This window comes from Scomber scombrus, chromosome 19 (genome assembly GCF_963691925.1).
Source record: "Scomber scombrus chromosome 19, fScoSco1.1, whole genome shotgun sequence".
In the NCBI taxonomy this organism is placed as follows: domain Eukaryota; kingdom Metazoa; phylum Chordata; class Actinopteri; order Scombriformes; family Scombridae; genus Scomber; species Scomber scombrus.
In genome coordinates, this window is record NC_084988.1 from 24020553 (window position 1) to 24044462 (window position 23910).

The window sequence follows — 23910 nt, forward strand, 5'->3', positions numbered from 1 at the left end:
ACTGTCTGCTGCTGATGAAGGTACGTGTGTATGTAGGTGGATGTATGTGTGTGTGTCACACATGCACGCACACACCCAGTACAGCCCAGTTGGGCTAACAAGCCACCTGTAGAGCAGAGCAGACACACTGAGTGAATGTGTCCCTGTATGCGTGTCTGAGTCTGCCTGTGCGTGTGTGTCTGCGGGAGGGACTGTTTCTGTGTCTTTCTGTGTGTGTGTGTGTGTGTGTGTGTGTGTGTGTGTGTGTGTGTGTGTGTGTGTGTGTGTGTGCGTGTGTGTGTGTGTGAGACTCAGAGATCTCTGATGCCAGGCTGGTGGAGGATTCACAGTGAAATCCCCCCAGACTGACCACTAATTGGATTCTTGGTCAGTGAGAGAGAGAGCAAGCGAATGAGAGAGAGTCAGAGGAAGAGAGAGAGAGAGAGAGAGGCGATGGGGTGTGGATCAGACTGTAGAGAGAACCACAGTGCCATCTACTGGTCAGAGATCAGATTACAACATCTGGTTTTCACTTTTGTTAATATGCTAAACTAAATTATGTTCAAATCTTGCCTTCATAGGACCACACTGGTGATTTTGACATGTTGTAGGACACTTAATAAAAAACATAAATATGCTTCTTTTTTTTTGCATCATGTATTATCTTTGTAAGGTAACACAGTGTAGGATTTTCAAAACATTACTTTATAGAACTAGAAAAATAAATTAGTCAGACATAATTCATGATGTTATATTTGAGCACAACCGAAGCAAGTTTGCAGAGTCTGCTAATTGATTCTTAAATTATACAAAATGAAGTGACTCAAAAATCTATAATTCTCCAGCATCCATTGGAAAATGTTTAATTACAGTATCGTGTGTACATGCTTTATGGTTCAAAGATATGTCGGGTATTATTCTATATGTTATCTTAGATTCATGCAACGCTCACTTCATAGTACTCTCTCACTTCCACAGTCTGTCTGTGGTCCAAGCCCATTGGTTCCTTAATGAAAGCTTTAAAAACAAGTCACAAATGTCAAATATTATGTTATAAACACTACTCAAACAGGAGTAAGGCGGACTATATTCAGCAGCGGATTCATCCACATTTCAGTGCTCTAGTATCTCCAGCAGCATGATTTTGTGTGTGTGTGTGTGTGTGTGTGGGATTGAGTTGAAATAAATGACAGTGTGGGAGTTCATGGTAATGAAGAAACACGTCACCCAGTGCAACAGTGTGACTCATTAATGTGTCTTTAATAATTTTTGGACAAAAATAGAACAATAAGACATATCACACACACACACACAGTACATGTTAGTAACACCAGTTGGTCGTTGGTTTTGGTGGTCAGTAAGGAAATGTGTCACCACCTCATATCAGCATCATGTCCTCAATATAACTTGACATGTTTGGTGACAGAATACAGAAGAGATTAATTAAAGTGATGCAATGAAGAAACAACTTTAATCATATTTAGTGTGAATGTAGGATTTACTGCAGTGTGGTGAAGTCAGACTCTAGGCTACATCATTACATTACACACACTCATATGCAGATGCACACACTCTCTGTACCTTGTCCCAGCCCAGTGCACAGTCTCCATATCCACACACACACCTCGCTGACCTCTCTCCCTCGCTCTGCTCAGCAGTCCAGTCACCATGTGAGCGATGTGTAGCAGTGCAGTGTGGAGGTGGGAGGAGGGTCACACCGCCCCCGCTAATACTCCATATGTTTGATTAATGCCCCCCTCCTCTCTCTCTCTCTCTCTCTCTCTCTCTCTCTCCACGCCTCAACTCTCCTCTTCTTTACCTCCCTCACCCTCCACCTGTCTCTGCCTCCTGCTGCTCACCTCACTTTACCTCACTCGTCTTTGACATTTCTTACCTCCGTTGCCTCTTATTCGTGTTTTTCTTTACCCGTTTTCCTCTTCGATCCCCTTCTCTCTCTTTCATCAGGACTATATTCTAGCTGTGGAGACCTATCACTCCATCATCCAGTATGAACCCCATCAGAGAGTGCAGCTGCTCAGCGGTATAGGACGCATCTTCCTGCAGGTCCACCAGTGCACACACACACACTAACACACACTTCTGCAGGTTAACCATGGGTGCTGTTGTTTGCTGTGAAGTTGTACATGTGGGGAAACATTGAAACGACAATAAAAAATAAAGAGTTGATAAAATATCAGATCATAGGATGTGTAATTTTATATCAAGATTTTGTCAATTTTCCACCAAAAAAAGTTAAAAGCAGGACAGGGAAGGCAAGTAATGTCAACAAATTAAATACTAATGACAAATCAATATGATTCATAAAAATCCAAGCACTTGTGCAACACCCCCCCTCTCTACAGCACAGGTTGCCTGGCAACCTCACAGTGACAATAAGGCTGTATCTGAAATCCCTCCCTTATTCACTACTGCCAGACAATGGTAGTTTTTACATCTTTAAAATAAGATGTTAGTGTAAGTACTTTATTTGTTCCACGGTGGAATGTTTGAGGGAATTAAATAGTGGAGATATTTACACACTCAGCATTCAGACAGTCAAATAAAATGGCGTAAGGTAAATGTAGAGCACTATAAAGTAAATAGGGAGTGATGTCAGACACAACCCAAGTCTGTGGAAGTCATTAAATCTGGCTGTTGTTTGCCAAGAACTGATTACAAAACTTTGTATGAACTTCCCATGAAGGCTAGCTGTTCCCCTTGCTTCTAGTCTTTATGCTAAGCTAGGCTAATTGCAACCTGGCTCCAGTTTCCGTATTCAACGCACCTGTTTGATCTTCTTATTTAACTCTAGAGAATTGATTTCCCACTATGTAGAACTGTTTATTAAGTCTTTATAGAAATGTTGGTAACAGTCACTATGTTTTCTCTCGTGTGTTTACTATATATTTATTGAGAGCATGCTCACAGATTTCCTCAGCGTTCCTCAACATTAGTATCACTGGAGTCTGGAGGAACATTCAGGTTTACTTTAGGTTTATTTTAGGTTTACGTATGTTTATGTTGCTAAATACTCATGAGCCTCGGCTGCCTGTGTTTATTCTTTACTGATGCGATTATTTGAATTGGTGTTTCCCCCATGTATAAGTACAGTCCACTCACTTTAATACACACACATACACACAGCAGTTAATGTGTTGCTGCTGCTTTGTTCTGGGTCAGATCGGAGACGTTAAAACAGCAGAGAAGTATTTCCTGGATGTGGAGAAAGCCTGCCAGATGAAAGGGAGCCAGCCCAGTCACACTACATGCATGCTGATGAACAGGTATGTGTGTGTGTGTCATGTATTTATCACCTCTGTACAACGCGTGTGTACTTTATGCTGCTCAGGAACATTTTTGGCTCCACGGTAGCGGCTCTTCCTTCAGGGCTTTTCGCAGGTTCGTGCTTCCTCCCGGCGTGTGATCTTAGCACGAGAGGTCACACCTCTGTAGCTCTGGTCTGAACTGATGTGGAGTATGAGGCACAGCTCAGGTGACACAACCCATCTTACCACTGAAGCTCACTTTACAAAGGAAGGTGATAGATATCGTCACACACTCACGTTATCTCATTAGCTGTAAATATTAGGCTCATCACCTGAGGAATAAAACTTGAATTAAAGCAAAGTTTTATAGTTTAACATAATTTAATCCTGCTCCCAAAGAACAAAGCAACATCATATTCACTCATATCTGGGCAACTATCTCCTATCAAGACCACCCCGACCCCTTTGTATTATTATGCTATTATATAATCATTATATCAGTGGTATAAAATGATATTCAAATAACAATAATATTGTTTATCGCGATTATTTCTGAGACAATATATCGTCCAACAAAAGTAGCTATTGTGACAGTCCTACATACATAACTCTCATTTAGAGTTGTAATTTTACAAGAAATTGCAACATGGAAAGCTTATAGTCATCAGTAGTTGGGTTGCTGTTAACTGAGTGAGACACAAGCCAATATAGCGATAATTAGCTGGTTGTATTGATTACGAAGACTGAAAAACATGGCTGAAACTGTTGCAGAGGTGACAGGTATAAAGATAATAGGATGCTGAACATTCTGTCAGAGCTTCAAGTAACATTTTAAAAAGTCATGTAGAATTTGGCTAAAATTCACTTCTGGTTGTTTAGGTGACACCTTTACATCCTTGCATCCTTGCACTGGCTTCCCGTTCATTACAAGATAACACTTAAAATCTAATTGTCTACAAACCTCTCCATGGTCTCAATCCTACATATATCTCAGAACTTCTCACCCTTTACAACATCCTCCCACCTTAGCATGTTGGCAGTGCCCCGTTCCTGGAGAAAAAAAGCTGGGGACAGGGCCTTTTCTGTAGAGGCCCCTCGACTCTGGAACAGCCTGCCAGAGGCCATTAGACAGGCTGAGTCTGTGGTTGCTTTTAAGATTCATCTAAAGACTCATTTTTATTCTCTGGCTTTTAACTGCGTTTAATGTTTTATATGTTATCTGATTTCTTTGGGTTTTAAATGTGTGCTTAAACTTTGTTCTATTTTCATTTGACTCCTTTTATGCTTGTATGTGCACACATATGCCTGCCTTTGTGAAGTCTGTTCGCTTTTTAAAGAGCTGTATAAATAAAATAAACTTGAAAGTTTCAACTTTGCAATGAAGTATTGAGTAAAAGTGTTCTAGCAGTTCTAGATTTGAAAAGGTAAATATCACCTTAATATCACCAGTACACTACGCTGTTCCAATACTGTAGGACAGTACAAAAGCAGACAAATATGTGTGTAAGCTGGAGGGAGGAGTGCCAAGACTTGAATTGATGATATCGACTAGCTGACCTCAACCCCATCCATCACCTTTGGGATGAACTATAAAACCAGCCGCATGCCTGAACACCCAACATCAGTGACCCACCCCGCTAATGCTGCTGCAGCTGTAGCATATTAATGACTGTGGTTTTGAAATGACATGTTCAATAGTTACATGTGGTTGTGATGTTTGGGTGTCCAACTGCAACATGTTTTAAGGTCATATTTCACTATTATATGAGTAAATGTAATGTATATACGTGTGTGTTTGTGTTTTCCAGAGCGTTTGTCTACCTCAGTCAGAACAACTACTCCGAAGCGCACGCATCCTTCGTCGAAGTTTTAAAAATGGACCCCAAAAACCCCGTGGTAAGTGCCGCCACGTTCCACCACACTGTGATTACACCACCGCAGCAGCAGCAGCTTTAAAATGCTGGAGACGAGCTCAAATTACAAAGCGGTGAAATGATTAGTTTTATATTTCATTAGCTGGATCTGCTTAAATGAATCTCCTGCTTAAAGCAAGCTGGAGGTTTGCATATAGGAAGACACTCTCTGACATTGTTTCATATTCATAGCTCCTTAAAATATTTAGATTTTTAAAATTGAAACCATTAATAGTATGAAAATTTTTTTTGCTTGGGGTTTTTTTTTTTTTTTTCAAATCGAGAGGAGTGGAATAATCAGCCTTCATTTTCATCCAAATATGATATTAGTTGGTATTAGATACATGTAGTGTAGTCCCTGTGCCCGGCTGTTGTTCACTAAGAAATAGTTCCTTCATGCAACTCCCCTTTAAATCATAAACTGTTGTTTTTGCTTATCTCAATTAGATGTTAAATGTTAATTAGTGAGCTTTAGAGGTTTTGGGAGGTGTGTTTTTTTTTTTTATCTCTGCACAGAGCTAGCTGAAGTATTTCATTAATAAACATAACCATCCCCTTTTTCTTTATCTCTTTTTTAATTTGACTTTCAACATTTTGGTTATTTTGAACATGATTTATAATAACCTTCAGGGTACAGTTCATGAAGAAACATAAAGTGCTGGCAATTCTTCCAGACAGTTATGGTGAGCCACAGAACTTTCAGTTGGACTTTAGCTTATCTCAGTTCAGTGTGCTCAAATCATCTGATCTGAGGCAAAAACGTAATTTAAAATCATAAAGGGAAACTTGCGTATTCTTCAACCTGGACCATGTTTTTCAATCTTTTTGTGTGTGAGTAATGGAGTAGGCTAAATGAAGAATAGGCTGCTGTGTAATCTGATGGGGCAATGTACATCCACTAAGATTGTTTGTTTTTGCTACTTACAGACACAGATTGTTAACATTAGTTCATATAAAGAACCATACGGACAAATGAAATTTTTTTTCTTTACCTTTCACTTGATCTGGTCTGTTTGTTATTGTGTCTGGACCAAGTCTCGCTCAAGGAGAAGTCTCTCTCTGACATCTCGTGAGAGTTGGGTTCTTGCAGGAAGACAACAGTGGAAACATGAAGTGCATGGGGGAGTTTGTTGTGTTGGGGTACAGAAAGCTCAGTTTTATCTACATATTCTCAAAGTGATGGCTGGAATTTTTGGTTGAACAACTCAGTGATGCTTCTCTTTGAGCCAGACATGGTCACACAAGGTTTTATTTCTCTGTTTCTATAATGTTGTCAGACACTTACAATAACAATCTGAGTCTGTCAGTAGCAAAAACAAACACTGTTCATGGAGCTGCATTGATGGGGCGCAATTGCCCCATTGGATTACATTGCAGCCTAGATTGCGGCTGCTGGCTGCAGCGCTCTCACTCAATACTGGACCAGTTTCAAAGATTGTTGACTCCATTAGTCACTTACACACAGAAAGATAAAAAAAAATATGGACCAGGTTGAAAAATATCAAAGTTCCCCTTTAAGAGCTGCGTAGCTCCAAGTAGAACAACACAGTTGATGATGAGTTGACATTTAAACTCTCTTCTTCTGTTCTGTCTCTTCTGCCCACTCCCTCCCTCCCTCCCTCCCTCTCTCCCTCCCTCAACACATCCCAGGCAAACAACAACGCAGCGGTGTGCCTGCTCTACCTGGGCCGTCTGAAGGAGTCCCTGGGCCAGCTGGAGGGCCTGGTGCAGCAGGAGCCCACGCACTACCTCCACGAGAGCGTCCTCTTTAACCTGACCACTATGTACGAGCTGGAGTCGTCACGCAGCACCCAGAAGAAGCAGGCACTGCTGGAGTCGGTGGCCTGCCGAGAGGGTGACAGCTTTAACACGCAGTGCCTCAAACTGGTTTAAGAGGCAGGAGGAAGGACTGGTAGAGGACAGACAGACAGACACACACACACACACACACACACACACACACACACACATACACACACACACACACACACACACACACACACTACTGCTTTCTCCTCTGTGGGACAGGAGAATGTCAGCACCCCTTTTCTTCTTACAAAATAGATTCGGGAACCCAGGCACACATTTCTCTTCATGACAGCCAGCAGGGGGCGCTCCTGTCCTGTTTACCCACTCATAACAAACAAAACAGTGGCAAGCTGGTAGTGACATTTCAGGAAGGGTAGGAGCTGATTATGAATTTAACTTACAGATTAAAGGAAAAGTTAGACGAGAAGATGGACAGCAGTATCAATCTTCGCATGTATCTTTCGGCTGGAAAGCGCTTTTCAAAATAATGTCAAACTATTCCTTTAAATTCCAGTCCCACACTTTTAAAAAGGAATCATGAAAGTCTTCTGATTTGTAAGGAGACCTCATTGCACTACAGACTGGTAGTGGTTTGAAGGGAGATGCAGGTTCATAAGGTGAGACTTGACACGGGCATTATCCTGAGCTTCAGTGTGCTGAAAAAGACTTAAGTGTCCTCACAGGTTTTTCTTCTTTCTTTTTTTAAAGCTTCTTCCTCCCCCCCTTTTCTCAGCAGTAACACTGGATTAACAGTCAAAGACCACTCAATGTCATTAACTCATGCAGTAAACACAAAGGAAGCCCTTCAGATTGCATCATATCCTGTCCACTAATCAATGTTAGAAATCCAAAATTTGTACATATCAGAGTAGGTGATTTTTTTTTTCTTCTGTTAAATCGATATCAAAAAATCACTTTATTGTTAAAATCTTTTATTGATTTATCCTGTTGGATCTTTAATCATCACTGTTTACAGATTGTGTTTATCATATTTATGTATATTAAAAATGGAATTTTGTTTTATCCTAAATAAAAAAGACTTTTTAAATTAACTTGCGTGTGTTCATGGAAACAGTTCACATAACACAAAAGACAAAATGATAGCAGCAGGTTTATTTTCAGTTGGAACAAAATGCTCAAATCAGTTGGTGAGACGCTCCACTGCATGTAACATCTCAGATTTCAGTGTGAAAATAGAAACTACATATTAGCTGCATAATTCAGGTTCATAACATGAGGTAAGTTTAACAGATCCTAACAAGAAACACAACCAATTTAAGAGAGTAAGGCACTATAGATAAGCACTCCATTACAAGTCTCACATTCAAACATTTACTTTAAAGGTGCAGTGTGTTGAATTTAGTGGTAGCAGGAACATACATGGCAGAAATGGAATATAATGAGTCACTTCAAAAATAAGAATATTTGTGTTGCTCAGTTCCCCCTGGATGATGTCACGGTAATAACATGTTGACCTATCAGCAGCATTAATATCTAGATAGTTGAAGCTATTTTAAACTTCTTTATATGTGCTTAACATTTTTTCTATGTAGAATCCAAATCTAACAGTTGTCAAATGTAGGGAAATGACAAAGTACAGTTTTTCACTCTGAAGTGTAACGGAGAAGTGTAGTGTCAAAATGGAAAAATTCATACCTTACATTGTGCATGTTATAGTACAACACATCTGTAAATGTACCTATTTTCAGTAGGAATCATAATTTCATTTACCACTAAAAAAGCATCTTAGCTACAGATCTTTAACATTACAAACTAAAACCTATTTTTATTGGCTCGTCACAATCGCATCAAAAGTTGTGCATATGTGAACGGACTTTATGATTGGTGTAATCCTGCTGCAGCAGTTCTCTCAGGACCCCTGCAGAGAGGCCGTGTACTTCTTCCGGATGTCAAACTCATCAGCTGGCCGGTTGTACGCCTTCCACACCGGCTCCCCAACAAACAGCCTCATGGCTTTAGTGTAGTTCTGTAGAAACAAACACACATTTTAAATCATTGATTAACCTATCAGTTATTTTAGTTTAAGAGATGTGGATGAAAATGTATTTATTTAATGTGGCTTTTAATTAGGGTCATAACTTATTTTTACTAAATGATCTAATTTTATAATTGATTTGCTGTTTTATTGTATTGTATTTTTCTCTGTAAAGCACTTTAAGCTACATCCCTTGTATGAAAGGTGCTCTATGAATAAAGTTAATCCTTATCATTATTTAATACTATTATTATAAATGTCCTAAAGCGGTGAAAAATGTCCACCACAGTTTCCTAAATGTCTTCTTCTTAATTTGATTGACTGATCGATTAATCAAAATAGTTTATTCTTATACTTGGCGACTATTCATTATTTGTTGCAGTTCTACATTCTTGCATATGTAAATATATTTGTCAGTTTGTGTTGTCAATATTTGTTCTAGCAAGTTTAAATATTATTCTTTTCCTGCTTAAAACCGAAGCAGTTTGCCCTCAGGCGTCATTTAAATTTCACTATGCTGAGCTGCACTGTGAGACTGTCAGTGTTGAGCTTCTATTCTACCCAACATAGCTAAAAAAGCATTTAACTACTACTTTTTCAAAGGGATGTGCTGTCATATCAATGAAAATCACCAACATGTATCCTGAATTATTTAATCCAGCTTAAATTTTGAAATCATTTATACCTCTCATCATGTAGTTCTTTCTTGTATCTTCGGGGTCAGTTAATATTCAGAGTCTATTTGTCTGCCTACTCTGGTGTAATGGAAGTGTAAGACGTACGGTTTCGTCCATGGTGAAGCGGTGGTAGATGCCGGCCGGCAGGGTGATCAGGTCTCCTTTAGTCATAGCGATTCTGATCCATCTTTCCTCCTTGTCCCTGACGTCGAAGTAGGCCCGGCCGTCCAGGATGTACCGGATCTCATCGTCCAAGTGCAGGTGTTCCTCGTAGAACATCTTAAGCTGAGAAGACAAACATGAGAAGAATAAGACTTCATACTCCGTACATATGGTAACTGTCTAGTCAGTCCTTCCAGGAAACTTTCAATTTGGCTAAATGGCCTCAACTCCTCTGCATGAAATGTCCAAATCAACAGATTTCAATGATTTGAAGCAGTTTTGGTTTGGTTTTAACTTACGTCAACACAGCAATGCAACAAAAATGATGCCACAGACCGAGCAAAGCAATTCCCTAATGTTCCCAAATGATGTTTTTAATTCAGTTAGTTACAGCAAAGATGAATATAATCTACCTCAAACATAAACATAAGCACTTTAGAAATTAAACAATGCTTTTATGTTAATGGATCCATTTTTATGGCATTATTGACTGATTTTATTTGGTGCTAAGGTTGAGGTGTATTTTTAGTAAATAAACCTATAAATAGAACTCAAGTATAATATTTTCTTTTGTATATATATATTACTTTGAGTGCATAGTTCCAAATGTTCAGAAAGTGCATTTAAAAATCAGCACTGAAATACAGTTATTACTTTAATATGCAGCATGTTTTGTATCAAAAGGAAGCAATTACATTATTTATGGTTAGGGCTGGGTATTGTTTAAAAACTTACAATACCAGTACCAATCCAAGTACCTTTTAAAGTGAAACCGATACCAACTGAGTACTTCATTTGATACCCATCATGTGAATAGAAGCATTAAATTGCATAAAATGCCACCACTCCTCCACATTTAAATGATTTGAGTTTTACACAAATTCACCACGACTTCCCCACCACAGATGGGTTGTAGCTGCTGTGGCAGCGAGCCAATCACATGTCAAATTAAATCGAAGAATGCTTGCGCTGATTGGCTGTGAGCAAGTCCATACAAATAGTCATATTTTCTAACTCTGGGTGCAAAAAGGATCGATTGCAAGTATCGTTTGACTAGAGATGTTTTGATACTACTTGGTATCGATTTATATCAGTCAATACCTTAAACCGTATCCAGTACTCACACCAAGCCCTATTTGAGGTATCTTTTTTTCATTGTATTATTTTCCTTTACATGCATTTTTTTTCTAAATCCTGTAATTTTACCACAAAAAGAGCAAATCAAACTGTTAAAATCTAATATATTTCTGCAGCTTTCACAACAAAATTGTGAGATCCTGGATGGACTGAATCATTGTCTTCACCGCTGAATGCAAACCTCTGCCATAGACAATAGATATTACAGTTACATTTCAACAATGAAGTAATGAAATGCACATGTACAACAAGTGTAAAAATGACCTTTTCTTCATAGTTGGGCAGTGTGTCTTTTCGGATAGTGATGATGTCCGTGTAGGAGTAGCCCTGCTCCTCTCTGATCTTCTGCAGCTCTGGGTCTGTTTCATAGATGTCAGCATTCAACTGCAACAACAAGACATCAGCTGTGAACTGTTACTGAAATCTTATGTCATTTCATGAATAGTTACACATCAAACAGTTGTCCCTTGATGGTGCCTCCTAATGAGATTAGAGGCACAAACTGAGGCTTAACCAGCAGTAGCCTTTTTTTATTATGTGTGTGTTTATTTCCACATGTTCTCAAACTTAAACACTGTTTTTTATTCCTAATATTTCCCTCTAATATTTTAACTATGAGCTGAATTTTTCATTTTGATATATAAATGCTTACACTAGTTAAGCTTTTACATAGAAACTTGTAGGCAGCATCTAACGTGGTTGGAACTTACTTTCCAGTGCAAAACACCAATCTTCTTTAAGTCCTCCAGAGAAACAGGCTGGTTCGGGTTCAGTCTGTGAGGCTTCCTCTGGTCCTCATCTGAGCTGTCAATGTACCAGGCTTCAATCTCCGCCATGCTGAAGCTGTTAACCCACTGACAGTATGCTGTTACTTCACTAATTCACAACTGGACTCTTCTTCTTCTTCTTCTTCTTATTGTGTTTTTTCCGGTAGGCTACATGTTTTAGCACACAATGCTGCCCCCTACAGGTCAGGTTATGGTTGCAGTTCAGGGTATTCAAGCACTACTTTCAGTCTTTGTTTCTTGGTGGGATTAAGAATTATTATAATAATACATTTTATTTGTAATACACTTAACATTTGAAAACAAATCTCAAAGTTCGACAAAACATCATAAAACAATAATCAAAAGACAACGGTTGTGATAAAAAAGAAATGTCCCAAGTCTTTCTCCAAATCTATCAGCAGTCTGAGGCATTCCAAAGACGAGAGGGAGCAGGACAGAAGCATGATCACCCATGGTGCTGAGTTTAGTCCAGGAGAGGAGGAGGCAACTAGAGTTTGTAGAGCGGAGGGATAGCGTTGAGACCAGTGGGGTGAGCAGTCCTCCCAGGAAGGCCCTTTATTGAGACTGCCTGTACTCACATGTGTAATAATGTGGTATATAAATGTGCTCCTCATTTAGGCTGCATGTCATAAGTAGATGTTTAACAGTTTGTTTTTTTCTGCAGGTTCCACACAGTCCATCCTCATATTTGCCCATCTTTACTATAGATAGTTTACTATAGCTCCAATACAGTGTCCTGATCTTAGTCTGGTCATAATGACAGTGTGCCTTCTCTCATTGCTTAATAGCAATGATCTGTCTTTACACTCTTTATTTTTATTGAGAAGTAATGATCGCCTCTCTTTTCATTTTCCCACTGTTTCTAACACACAGCTGTTGTTTTCCTTGATGATTGGTCGAAATTCGGATATCCAGATGCGTATTGTAAAATGCAACTTAAGTAAAAGTATAGAATAGAAAGGGAGTGCTGTTGTGGCCAAGTGGTTACATCATATGCCACATACCCGCAATGTCCCTGCTTCGGGTCTGGCAAGGGACCTTTGTTGCATGTCATACCACTTTCTCTCTATCCCCTTATTTCCTGTCAGCCTCTCTGCCACCAACTGTTCATTAAATGCAAGAAAAAGCCCAAAGAATAATATTTTAAAAAGTTTAAAACAGTGAAATTCACTTAAAGTAAATGTAGCTGACTAATTTTGCAGAATATCCGGCTGTGTTAACAAAGTATATCATTAATTAGTACTGATGAGTCAGCGCGTAAGTAGGATTTTACTCTTGTAGTTCCATTAGTACTTTAAGTTGATTTAACTGGTAATACTTCTTTACTTTTACATAAGTTGCATTTTAAATCATACTTAAGTGTAACACTGGCACCCAAAGAAACCCCACCGATCCTCCACCTGTTCAGTTTGGTACAGCATAATGTCTACTCAGGCCCCTAATTTGTTTTCTTGCAGTATCATTAGAGCTGAGGCTGAGTCATGACTGCCCTCCTCAGCCTGACCTCCTCTACCCACTGTACAACCCACATTAAAGCTATTAGCTCTGTTTTATATGCCTAAACCTCCTCAGACAGTCGTTTGAGCTTTACAATTTCAAGGTCTGGGATGTAAAAAGCAGAGCCTAATTTTCCAGTTTGGGGACCATCTGCTTAAATCTGAAGATGTTTTTTTTAGGCTGTCCTTTACCATGCCCGGATATGCAGTACTGTCACGTATTCTTATGCTTTCTGATATAGGCTACTGAAGTCTATTTCTGCTGAAGGTATGATGATATAACTGACCAGTGTATTTTTTTTTATTTTTTTTTGGGGGGGGGGGGGGGGGGGGGGGGGGGGGGGGGGCGCTGCTTTCTTTCCCAATCCCAGCTTCAACACTTCTTTACTTGTATTGAAAATGAAACACTCTTCCTTTCTATCCCCTGCTCCACATTGCCAATTTTGCTCGTCCGACCTGCCAGTTGTGTTTCTCTCACCTCTACAAGTACAGAGGGCTACTGTCAGTGCCTCAGCCGGTTCCTTTTTTAGATTTGATTTGACTACTGTTCCATTCCATAAAAAGCCATACCTCATCATTGCTCTGTAGATCATTAATTGTGTATCCTGACCTGAACGCATTATATTTATCACCTTTCCACACTTAGTCACAACATTATCTATCGGATTTTTCCATGTTTGTCTTTCATCAAAGTGCACTTGCAAGGATTTGAACTCTTTTAATCTAGCAATTGCTTATCCATACATTAAAAAAACCAATGACACTCGTGTTTCATATTACCCAAAATATCATATTTAGTTTTTTACACTAAAACATTGAATCCCAACTTATTTTATTTAGGACTTCTTGTTTTCAGTCAGTTGTTTGTTTTAATGCTTCTTTTCCAGATTGTTCCTTCACCTGCAAACAGGGAGAGTCAAAAACCAGCATCAGTTTTTTCCAAGATATCATTTGTCATAACGTTAAACAGCATTTGGCTGTTTTATCATCAATATCTGTGTTTGAACTGTGTCTATGTGCTGGATGGACACATTGCATAAAACTGTATACAATGGTGACACATGCTGCGTTCAAATACCCTGATATTGCGGACAAAACTGGTGTGGGCTGCAAGCTGTCTGTATGTTAACACTAATGTTTAAGAATATTCGTTCACATCACATTCATATAACATTCATTAACGGTGGGTGGACAGTCTGTCAGCCGTTTTATGTAATAAGTTTAATTTTGAATTTTGAAGTTTTATTAGTTACTATTCTTTGCATACATGCTTAACACTGGTGGAGTTGACTGTGTGTTTGTATGTGTTGACAATAATAATGAGTATTTGCTGCCCTCCAGTGGTCAAAGTGAGGAAATACAGTTCCACATTCATTGAGTGGAAAACTATACAAAAACATTAATAGTCTACTAAATATTAGCGTCATCTTACAAGTTTCAGTATGGACTGTCATGTCAGTATCTTTAGTCGTAATACACACTTAAGTAAAGTGCAAATGAGGTCCAGTTTGTTTGTTTTATTAAGAAAATGGTCACGTGTGTTACTAATCACTAATCACGTGGGCGGGGCCGACCCATAGCACATGTCGGGGTTAAGTATCTTTGAAAATAAAGCACATGTAGCGCGTGGGTGCTCAGCTCGTGGGAACCAGGTGAATGAAAACAGATAATTATCGACGAGGATGGGATTCGAACCCACGCGTGCAGAGCACAATGGATTAGCAGTCCATCGCCTTAACCACTCGGCCACCTCGTCTGTGGAAGTGGGCCTCACGGTGTGGATCTGTTGCGAATTATCAAACCCCGTTCAGAAACGCAGTCCTCAGTGGGATAGTTTTAGAAGAAGTTTGACACGACAGGTTGATTTTCTGCAGGATTCTTTGGATTATTAACAACCAAATCATTCTTCACGGTTGTCATGTGCAGCATTGTTGCCAGGTTTAAATTGTGTACTTGTTATAATTTGGACCGACTTGCTAGTTAACAGCAGTTTTTTTATCAGAAGCTACAACTAATATATTGTGTTAACTTTCTATATCTTTAAATTGGTATTATGGCTGATACCAGTGTGTCTGTGGTGGCAGACTTTCTCTAATTGTAGTGTTGAAGCACCGATTCCTCTAATGAAATGTGGCATGGTTCTAACAGCCTCTCCCAGTTTGTAATTGTGTTGTGTTTCAGGTGTAGCAGCATGGTTTTGTTTCGACTGAATCCATATAAACCACCTATTCTCTCTCTCAAGTATGTAGACCAACTTATAGCATATCCCCATAACTTTATCCCTCTCAAGAACCTTGGTTTATGTTTTATATGACACCACCAAACTACAAATTAGTTCACTCTCAACACTGTTGTAGCAAATTTACACTTATGAAGTATGTGTATCATGTAATGCAGGCTCCTCATTACTGTCAGCATTGTTATTGGGTTAAATGGCTGTTAATGCACTTCGCAGAGCATCGACAAACATTGTGGTAACGTCAAAATTAACTGTGGTTTTCACACCTGCAGTGCTAAACTGTCAGCAAATACTGCTCAGCATGGTGTTCATGACACAATGTACCAAAACATCATATATAGTATACATAGATATAATGTCTATAGTTAGGCAAATACAATCATTTTGTCCACATATCAAACCTGAAACTGTGTGCAGCTTTTCTGATAACATTAATGGGTAGATTGTATGGTAGTTTCTGTTATTCTAAAAATAATGGGCACACATTCTGATCCAATTTCAAAGAATGTATCAAACCAGGCCACTCCATTTGTGTGAAGCATATTGATGGATTACATGGTGACTAATTCCAGCTTTGGCTAGTCATGTGCCTGCACCTTGACCACTAATTCCAGTAATTTGACAAGCAACAATATCATCAAAACAGCACATTTTTTTGGGTGATAATAGCCATAATCACTCAGACTCTGCTTCCAAAATAAAGATAACATTTAGACCACTCAAGCACATTACCATATTGCTACACCTGCTGTCTAAAGCTAAATCAACCACATAATAGATGTGGCAGAGGAAAAAAAACAAGGAACCTCACTTATGGAAATGTCAACGCTCTATGCTATGAGATGCAGCTAATAAAACCATTTCACATTAGTGCTCTTGCTGATCCTTAAACCTTTCATGTACAGACCGGGTCACTGTGCCAATACTCTGCCTCTCTTGGACATTAAGTTCATAATGAGCACCTGCAAGAAATATCGTGTAAGATGGACACAAGGCTCCAAACAACTGATTCAAAACGTGTAATCAGTGACAGCAACATTACAAAAAAGTCACCAGCAGTAAGTCAAAATCAAGTCCAGTTGGAGGCACAATGTATGTGTATTGTGTAAAATAATACACCAGATGGCGCCACACCTCACTAAGAGACTGCTGACACCTGGCCTCACCTGGAGGGTGTTTCATAAAGATGGATTAGGGTGATGTGGCCAAATAGCTGTGAAATGATGACGCTGTATCCTCATATGACTCATTTCAACTCAAGCGAACAAAACTTGAATAACAGGAGCAGGAATATATTAGTATTTGAAAATTGTGTTTTGTGTACGTGTGTGTGTATGTGTGTGAAATAACCCAGGGTGGCTCACTGCCCTTTATTTCAAGGTGAACCTAACACTTGCGGCCTCAGCGGGAGGAGCAGACGTCATGTTGATGTGTCATATCAGCTGGCACTACTTGCCGGTTTTACAGAGGGAAACAAGACTGAGTGTGAAAGCTGGGCACAGAGCTGAAGAGACATTTAAGCACAGTTGAGTCACAGGGGCTGAGTGATGGATTTGATTGTTTGCCATAAAACAAAGAATGAATGACGCAAGTCGTTTATTCCTTCCTATAGCAGGAGCCAAAATGTTTAGTTTTTTATTAACAATTTGGATCCGTGTCTCCATATTTTACCTCTGCATTTACACTATCTACCACTTTTACTCCCTGAAGGGGTGAACATGTTTGTGATACATACATACAAAAACTTTAAGATAAGACCCTGAAGACATACCAGGTAAATTAAATACTTGCTGTTATGCAGTCATATCCAAATACCCCTTCACCTATATATCTACCATATTTATCATGTCATTTGTTTGTTTCATCTGCTAATCATCAAGACCTTGAGTCTTTTTCATCATCTGAGCAGATAAGTCATTTCATTCATAGGGTTTATCTGACTGTTGTGAGGGAGCTCAGTATTTAACATTTCAGCTTTCATTCAAGTGGAAGAATCAGCACACTTTGAACAGGGACATTTATAGAAATAAGAAATGTAGAGTAAGCGTATGTCTTGCTACTGGTTTCATTTGGGATGATGAAAGCATCAAGGATGTCCAGACACACACACCTTTTGCTGTATTTCAGCTCTGTCTAGTCACAGTTAGACCATCAGGTTATGAAGTTCTGACAGCTTCCCTCTGGGCTTTAACACTTCAAACACCACAAGATCAAAGAAATTACCCAGAAAATGTTAGAACATTGTCTAAGATTAAGTTCAGACTTTTGACAGTTCGTTCTGAATATCCTCCATATATTCTACCAGCAAAATGGGAAGACCATAATAAAAGCAAACACCCCCAAAACTGGCCATGAAGACAGGATGGCAGGTCTATTCATCTATCTATTCATTTATTTCAAACCTTCCTTTATATTCCGCTTCTGTGTCCATTATTATGCTTGGAATTCAAGCCAACCTTCACATGATCATGGACATCATTTTTCTCTTCCTCATATTGAAGACTGCATATATAGAGTAGGAACAGCTTGCTATGTGACAAAGCTAGATTTGCTTAAAGGCTACTAAGCAAATACATTTGACACAGAGTTTCTGATAACTCCACCTTTGCCACTCCAGACAACTACCTCCAATATACTGTGATAGTGTTTGGCATGTGTTATGCTTGTGCCACCTTTCAGCAGCTCATGTAGAAAGTGCTGTCTGTCGTGGCTTACTATGTGGTCTATTTAGATGACATAGTAGTGTATTCACCTGGGAGAAACACATGAACACTCTCCTGGCTGTTTTCCAGCACCTTGAAAATGTCTCACTCACACTGAACCTGAGCAAGTGTGAGTTTGCAAAGGCAATCATCACTTATCTTGGCAAGGAAGAAGGTCATGGACAGGTTCGCCCCCCAGCTCCCACCACCATATGTCAGCTGTGCCATTTGCTTGGGTTAGCAGGTTATTATAGGGCATTTTGTCGTAACTTCTCTTCTCTTCTTATCTTCATTGTTTTTCCCATGACTGATCTTGTTATCTTGCAGGGAGGTGGTGAGGGATTCCAGATGTGAGCAAACCTTCTAAGACGGTCCTGTGCATCTCACCAGTCTTTACTGCCCCCAACTTTGCTGTTTGGTTCAAGCTTGAGCTGGATACTGGTGGTTAAGGTGCTGGAGCTGTTCTGATTCACCAAGACCCAACAGGTAGTGACCATCCTGTCTGTAATTTTGTTTTCTTCTTTTTTTCAGAAAGGTGTGGCAGGCTCCAGAGAAACTGAATGCTAAAGAAGCCCTGGCTTTGCTGTTGGTCGTGCATGAAACATAAGGTTTGTTGACATGAAATATATAGAAAATGGCCATTTCCTTTTCATTTATTTTCACTCAGGATGAGAAACAGTCAATTTCATTACACTGGATATATACAGTATATTATTTGTTAAACATGCTTTTCTTGCCTGGAACATTCTCTTGTCCAACAGGCAAATATCACCTACAGTTACACTAATGTCAACTAGTGTAGCCTGGTATTTATTTAGCTATTTATGAAAATGTCTTCTTCTTTTTCTTCTTTCTAACCATAACCATAACCCTAACACACTACAAAACAATGTTTATCTAGCTTTAGAGATTGGATCTAGGCTGGTACTTCATGATAAACATTATAATGATGCTACTTCAACTTTCAACCATGTTAAAAGAATGGTTTGACATTTTGGGAAATATGCAGCTTATTCACTTTCTTGCCAAGAGTTAGAGAACATACATACCATGCTCCTGTCTGTGTGCTAAATGACGCTACAGCCAACAGTTTAGCAAGACAGCTTTTAGCTTAGCTTAACATAAAGACTGAAAACAGGGAGAAACAGTTTGCCTGGCTCTATCAAAAGTAACAAAAAATCCACCTAGCAACACCTTGCTGATTTCACACATCAAAGTGTGTTTCTAGATGTTGGGGAGTACTACTGCATATGCGAAGAAGTAGCATTACGCCTTTTGTCTCTCCAGAGGGAGCTGTGTGAAGTCTGTAGACTACAAGTTTGAAGATAAAACAAATTTTGGGGTGTCCATTTCGAAAGAAGTGAGGTTACCAGACCTCTTCTGCTGGAGGCTAACAGCTCCAAGATAGATTACTGTAGCCAACATAACACACCCAATCCCCAACTAAATTGCTGATGAGTGGCACTGTGGGTGATGTAGGAAGCAGGTTTTGACAAGAGAAAATAATGTGTAGATAAAGAAAAGGTTATCTCTGACTCTGCTGCACTGATTTTTTTATCTTTTTTTAACTGTCAATGTCCGACACTGTTATAGAAGTGCAACACTAAATCGGTTAAGTACTCTTTCATAAAAGACACCTCTGTCTGATTGACTAAAAACCATTTACTTTAACAATTTGACAAGGCCATGTCTGAAAGGGGCTTTTAACACAAGGGAAGAAAAGCATGAAGTTAGCAGTAAGCACAAAGAGGAGACAGCCTTGAAGTGAAAGCAAAAAAGAGGAGTCAATGAATACATTTACATACACAAAATAATACAGTTTTTGCCCTTATTCTAAAAAAGACAGTATTGATGTAACTGGGTGCAGGAGGTGCAGGAAAGGTGTCTAGCAGTTCTAAGGTGACGAACCGTCCAATTAAGAACCTGGAGACAACATGGGGGAGGTGGAGGGATTTGAGATACAGAACATATTGTAAGTGACAGGTGGCATGGCTTTACCTCCTGAACGTCCAACCAAACTACAATATCATTGTCAATTCCTCTCAAAGTAATCTTCCGAGATACAGTTTCTTAAGACTGAATGTCATCACTCTGATCTAACCATATACAACTTTTAATAAAGCATTGGTAAACCTAATAAAAGATCTTCTAGTGTTCTAAATGACTTGTTTCACCTCCTAGTTTGTAGCTTAGACAGCCAGGAAAAAAACACCTCTTGAGGTTATAAACAGACATTTATTGTTTGTGGAAATGCAAACCCATTTTAAACCATATCTGCCGCAGGCTAGATAGAATATTAATAAGCACTCTGAAAAGAGACAGGACATAATGTACAAGTTTACAAGTACTGATATAAAATTTATTTTCATGTCTTTAAGGGATAGGTCACCCCATTTTACATGGTGAGGACAAAATTATAGAAACAATATGACTTAAGGGTCATCGAGCTACACCCAAGTAAATGACTCAACATGTAAAATCAATAAACATACAGTAAAGTAACACCGTCAGTGACTGAGGGTGCAGTCACCAATGCTATTTTTGTGCTTGTGCTTTCCTGAGTTATGTACCTGTACTGTACTATATTCAACAAGACGTTTATATAATTATGGTCTTTAAGTATCATTTAATTCCACCTCTCATTCAGTTAAATTAGTCTTTGTGCTGTTTTCTTTTTACTGACTTGTGATTTCTATCAGGGAAGATGTAACAGCCGAGTCATGATCAAAAAATGGGTTATATGCATGTAGTGGCACAGTAATGCAAAACGCAATAGCTTAAATTAAATTTAAAATAATATGCAGTGTAATTCGAATTAAACATTCAATAATTAATTTTGAGGCAGTTTAAAGGTGCACTATGCAATACTTTTTTTTATATTAACAATCCATCATATAACTATGTCATATGAAAGGCAGGTTGTCTCATGTCTACATAACATCCAGATGAAATTAAATACACTTAACGACATACATGTATGTGTCTCTGTTAGCCATGTTAGAAATCAGAGTTTTGGAGTCTTGATTTTCCAGGGCCACATGTAAATCAGGGTAAGCCTTCTTCCAGTGTAGAGTGATGGTAATACATCTGAAGCTGTTTGCTAACGGACAAGAAATGCCAGATGAAGAATAATTTCTGCACTTCAGCTGTTTACTTGACACAAAATCAGTTTAGCCAGCTAGTTAATGGCTATCCATATACTAACACAAACACATGAATTTTAATGTAATGCTTCTTGGATGCATTTAAACTAAGCATTTGGGGCATCAGCTAACCAACCCAAGACATGTGCGCAGCTAATTGTAAACAAAGGATTTTGCCTTTATGACGTGGTGGAGCAAAAAGGTTATAACCAAAAGGAGAATGAAAACTGGACTTACACTTGTTTAAAGTCCAGAAACACAACTTACTATAAATATTAATATCACTGTCTGCTGGATGTTTAAATAGGCGATGCTACGTCAATATTGTGTTAACAGCTTGTTGTAGTGCCCCCTAGTGGCCAACATTTTTAATGCAGCTTTACATTTTACTGGGTGTTCACACCATTTTTTTGGTTTTTGTCGCGCGACAACATGAGAATCTGTCGCGCTATCGCTCAAATTACAACGCGTGACCATTTTGTGACCATAATGTAAAATTTGCGTCATCACGCCATCTTCAAAACTTTATAAAGGAAAGCCAGCTTTGCTAACGCTGATAGGCTGTCGCGGCAGCAATTATGATTTTTTTTTTTTATGAAGATTATGATTTTTATCATCTGCTTCATCCAGAACCTGAATGATGTCTTTACCAGCATCACACACACACACCCTCTGTATAGTACATTCCTGTATGATCTTGGGCAGTTCAGTCAGAATTTGTTCAACGCTGTCCATTTCCTGCAAATCCAATCAGGATTTTTTTTGGAATGATTTGACCAGGAGACAATTTTGGAGGTGCTTCACTGTGAAAAAATCTCCAGTCGGCATTATGTAACACTTCTTTAAAGTCCCAGTCTGCTATCTGCCAGGTTTCTGCAGGGAGAGGTACGCACGCTTTACACACACACACACACACACACACACACACGCACGCACACAAGCACAGTTTGCTGTGATGGCCAACATATCAGCCCACACCGCTTCTTTCTCTGAGCTCTAGCCTAGGTTTAAAATAGCTCTGCTCCCTCTCAGGTCTTTACCATGATATTTGTGATGGTCTTATATAATCAGCACCTCCTGATCTTCTCTTCTTCTTCATCCTAATGCTTGTATCCATTCTGCGTACCTATATCTGTTTTTCTCATTCTATCCTCCATAGCTGTAACAGAGGGAGTAAGAAAGATTTGTCAGTGCAATTTTCACAGTAGATATTTTTTGTCTGCTTCGGCCTAGACAGACTGGCAAACATAAAAATTCCTTTTTGTTGTTCCTTTTGTCATGCTGCTTTTTAAAACTCAAGGTTTAAGAATGCCTTAAATGCAAATGACGTCAGTATGCTAATAAGCCCAATTTGACTCATCCAACATGTACCAAAGACCTTGTTTATTTTGTGACAACTCCATTTCTTGCTATCCCCAGACATTTTTCTTATTCCTTATATATTTCTTGGCAACTACAGGCAATACACCTGAACAAAAGAAACACGTTGTACATTCATATATAATATTTGAGCATTTGTGTTTCACAACTCAACCAGGCAGATTTCATGATGCATGTAGGTGGCACAAGTAGATAAATATTCTCATATGATGATTATAAAAACTCAGAGTAAAAGCTTGCCGTGTGTGTGTGTGTGTGTGTGTGTGCGTGCGTGCGTGTGTGCGTGTGTGTGTGCATGCGTGCGTGCATGTGTGCGTGTGTGTATTAGATTCTGTTGAGATTCGGCAGCTCCTTTCGTCCTCCTCTCTTCTCACATGCAGTGCATACAAACAGCTAGCACCCACTCACACACTCACACACACACACACACACACACACACACACACACACACTCACACGCACACACACACACACACTCACACACACACTCACACACACACACACACTCACACACACACACACACACACACACACACACACACACAGGCAATAAAAAAAGGCCAGCTAGCCACCCACACACATACACACACACACCCACACACAGTCAAACTCACAACAAGAGAAAGACACCTGACTGAGAGAAAAGTACTTCTTTCATATTCTGCACTCCCTCTGTTAACATAAATACACAAGTACGTATGATAATCACTGAAAGAATGAAGACAGGACTGAACTTAATTATTTGTTGTTTCTCCCTGCAGTAGGAGAGTTTAAATGTGGGCACTTTGTTAATGGTCACTGCAGATAAAGAAAGCCATCAACATCTTGTCAGTGGGAAGATAAAGGGCTGCATTTTTATAGTGGTGCTCTGGCATTTTCACTTGGCACATTCAGCTTTTATACTCTTTCGTCCCCCCACTTGATTTGGTGGTAGGTCACCATGAATATGACGGCATACGATCAGGGAAAAACAAGTTGTCATGCTCAGAGAAGCTGCCATGAATTCTCAGGCAGTGTAGTGCAGCCACCCACCCGCACAGAGAAGCACCTGGTGTAAAGCTAAGTGGTGTTCTGTATCGGTTTGATGAACAGAACATGAACACATCCTCCCACCAGCTACAGTATTTCAGTGGGACAGTTCTCTGCAGTAAAAACAACAGTATCACTCATTTGTTCAAATACTTGACATGATCTAGGACAAAGTAAAACCCTGACCTCTGGTG

At 39.3% G+C, this 23910-nt stretch overlaps 2 protein-coding genes and 1 non-coding gene across 3 annotated transcripts in view; 1 reads left to right on the top strand and 2 right to left on the bottom strand.

Annotated features, from left to right (window-relative positions):
• trappc12 (trafficking protein particle complex subunit 12) overlaps window positions 1-8393 on the top strand; it is a 38262-nt gene extending 29869 nt beyond the window's left edge. The window contains exons 8-12 of the mRNA XM_062439875.1: window positions 1-20; window positions 1945-2043; window positions 3160-3263; window positions 5054-5141; window positions 6809-8393. The exon at window positions 1-20 is cut by the window's left edge and continues 54 nt beyond it. Of these exons, the coding sequence (XP_062295859.1) occupies window positions 1-20; window positions 1945-2043; window positions 3160-3263; window positions 5054-5141; window positions 6809-7051 (554 nt within the window). The 3' untranslated portion in view covers window positions 7052-8393. The remainder of the gene's footprint in view (window positions 21-1944; window positions 2044-3159; window positions 3264-5053; window positions 5142-6808) is intronic.
• Window positions 8394-8501: 108 nt separating this feature from the next.
• Window positions 8502-11826, bottom strand: adi1 (acireductone dioxygenase 1). The gene is made up of 4 exons (XM_062439876.1): window positions 11650-11826; window positions 11204-11323; window positions 9746-9925; window positions 8502-8954 (listed from the first exon to the last, which is right to left on the bottom strand). The coding sequence occupies exons 1-4, from the start codon at window positions 11773-11775 to the stop codon at window positions 8838-8840; spliced, it is 543 nt and encodes a 180-aa protein (XP_062295860.1). The 5' UTR covers window positions 11776-11826; the 3' UTR covers window positions 8502-8837.
• Window positions 11827-14897: 3071 nt separating this feature from the next.
• Window positions 14898-14979, bottom strand: trnas-gcu (transfer RNA serine (anticodon GCU)). Its single transcript has one exon. It is a non-coding gene; the product is annotated as a tRNA-Ser (tRNA).
• Between the last annotated feature and the right edge of the window lie 8931 nt (window positions 14980-23910).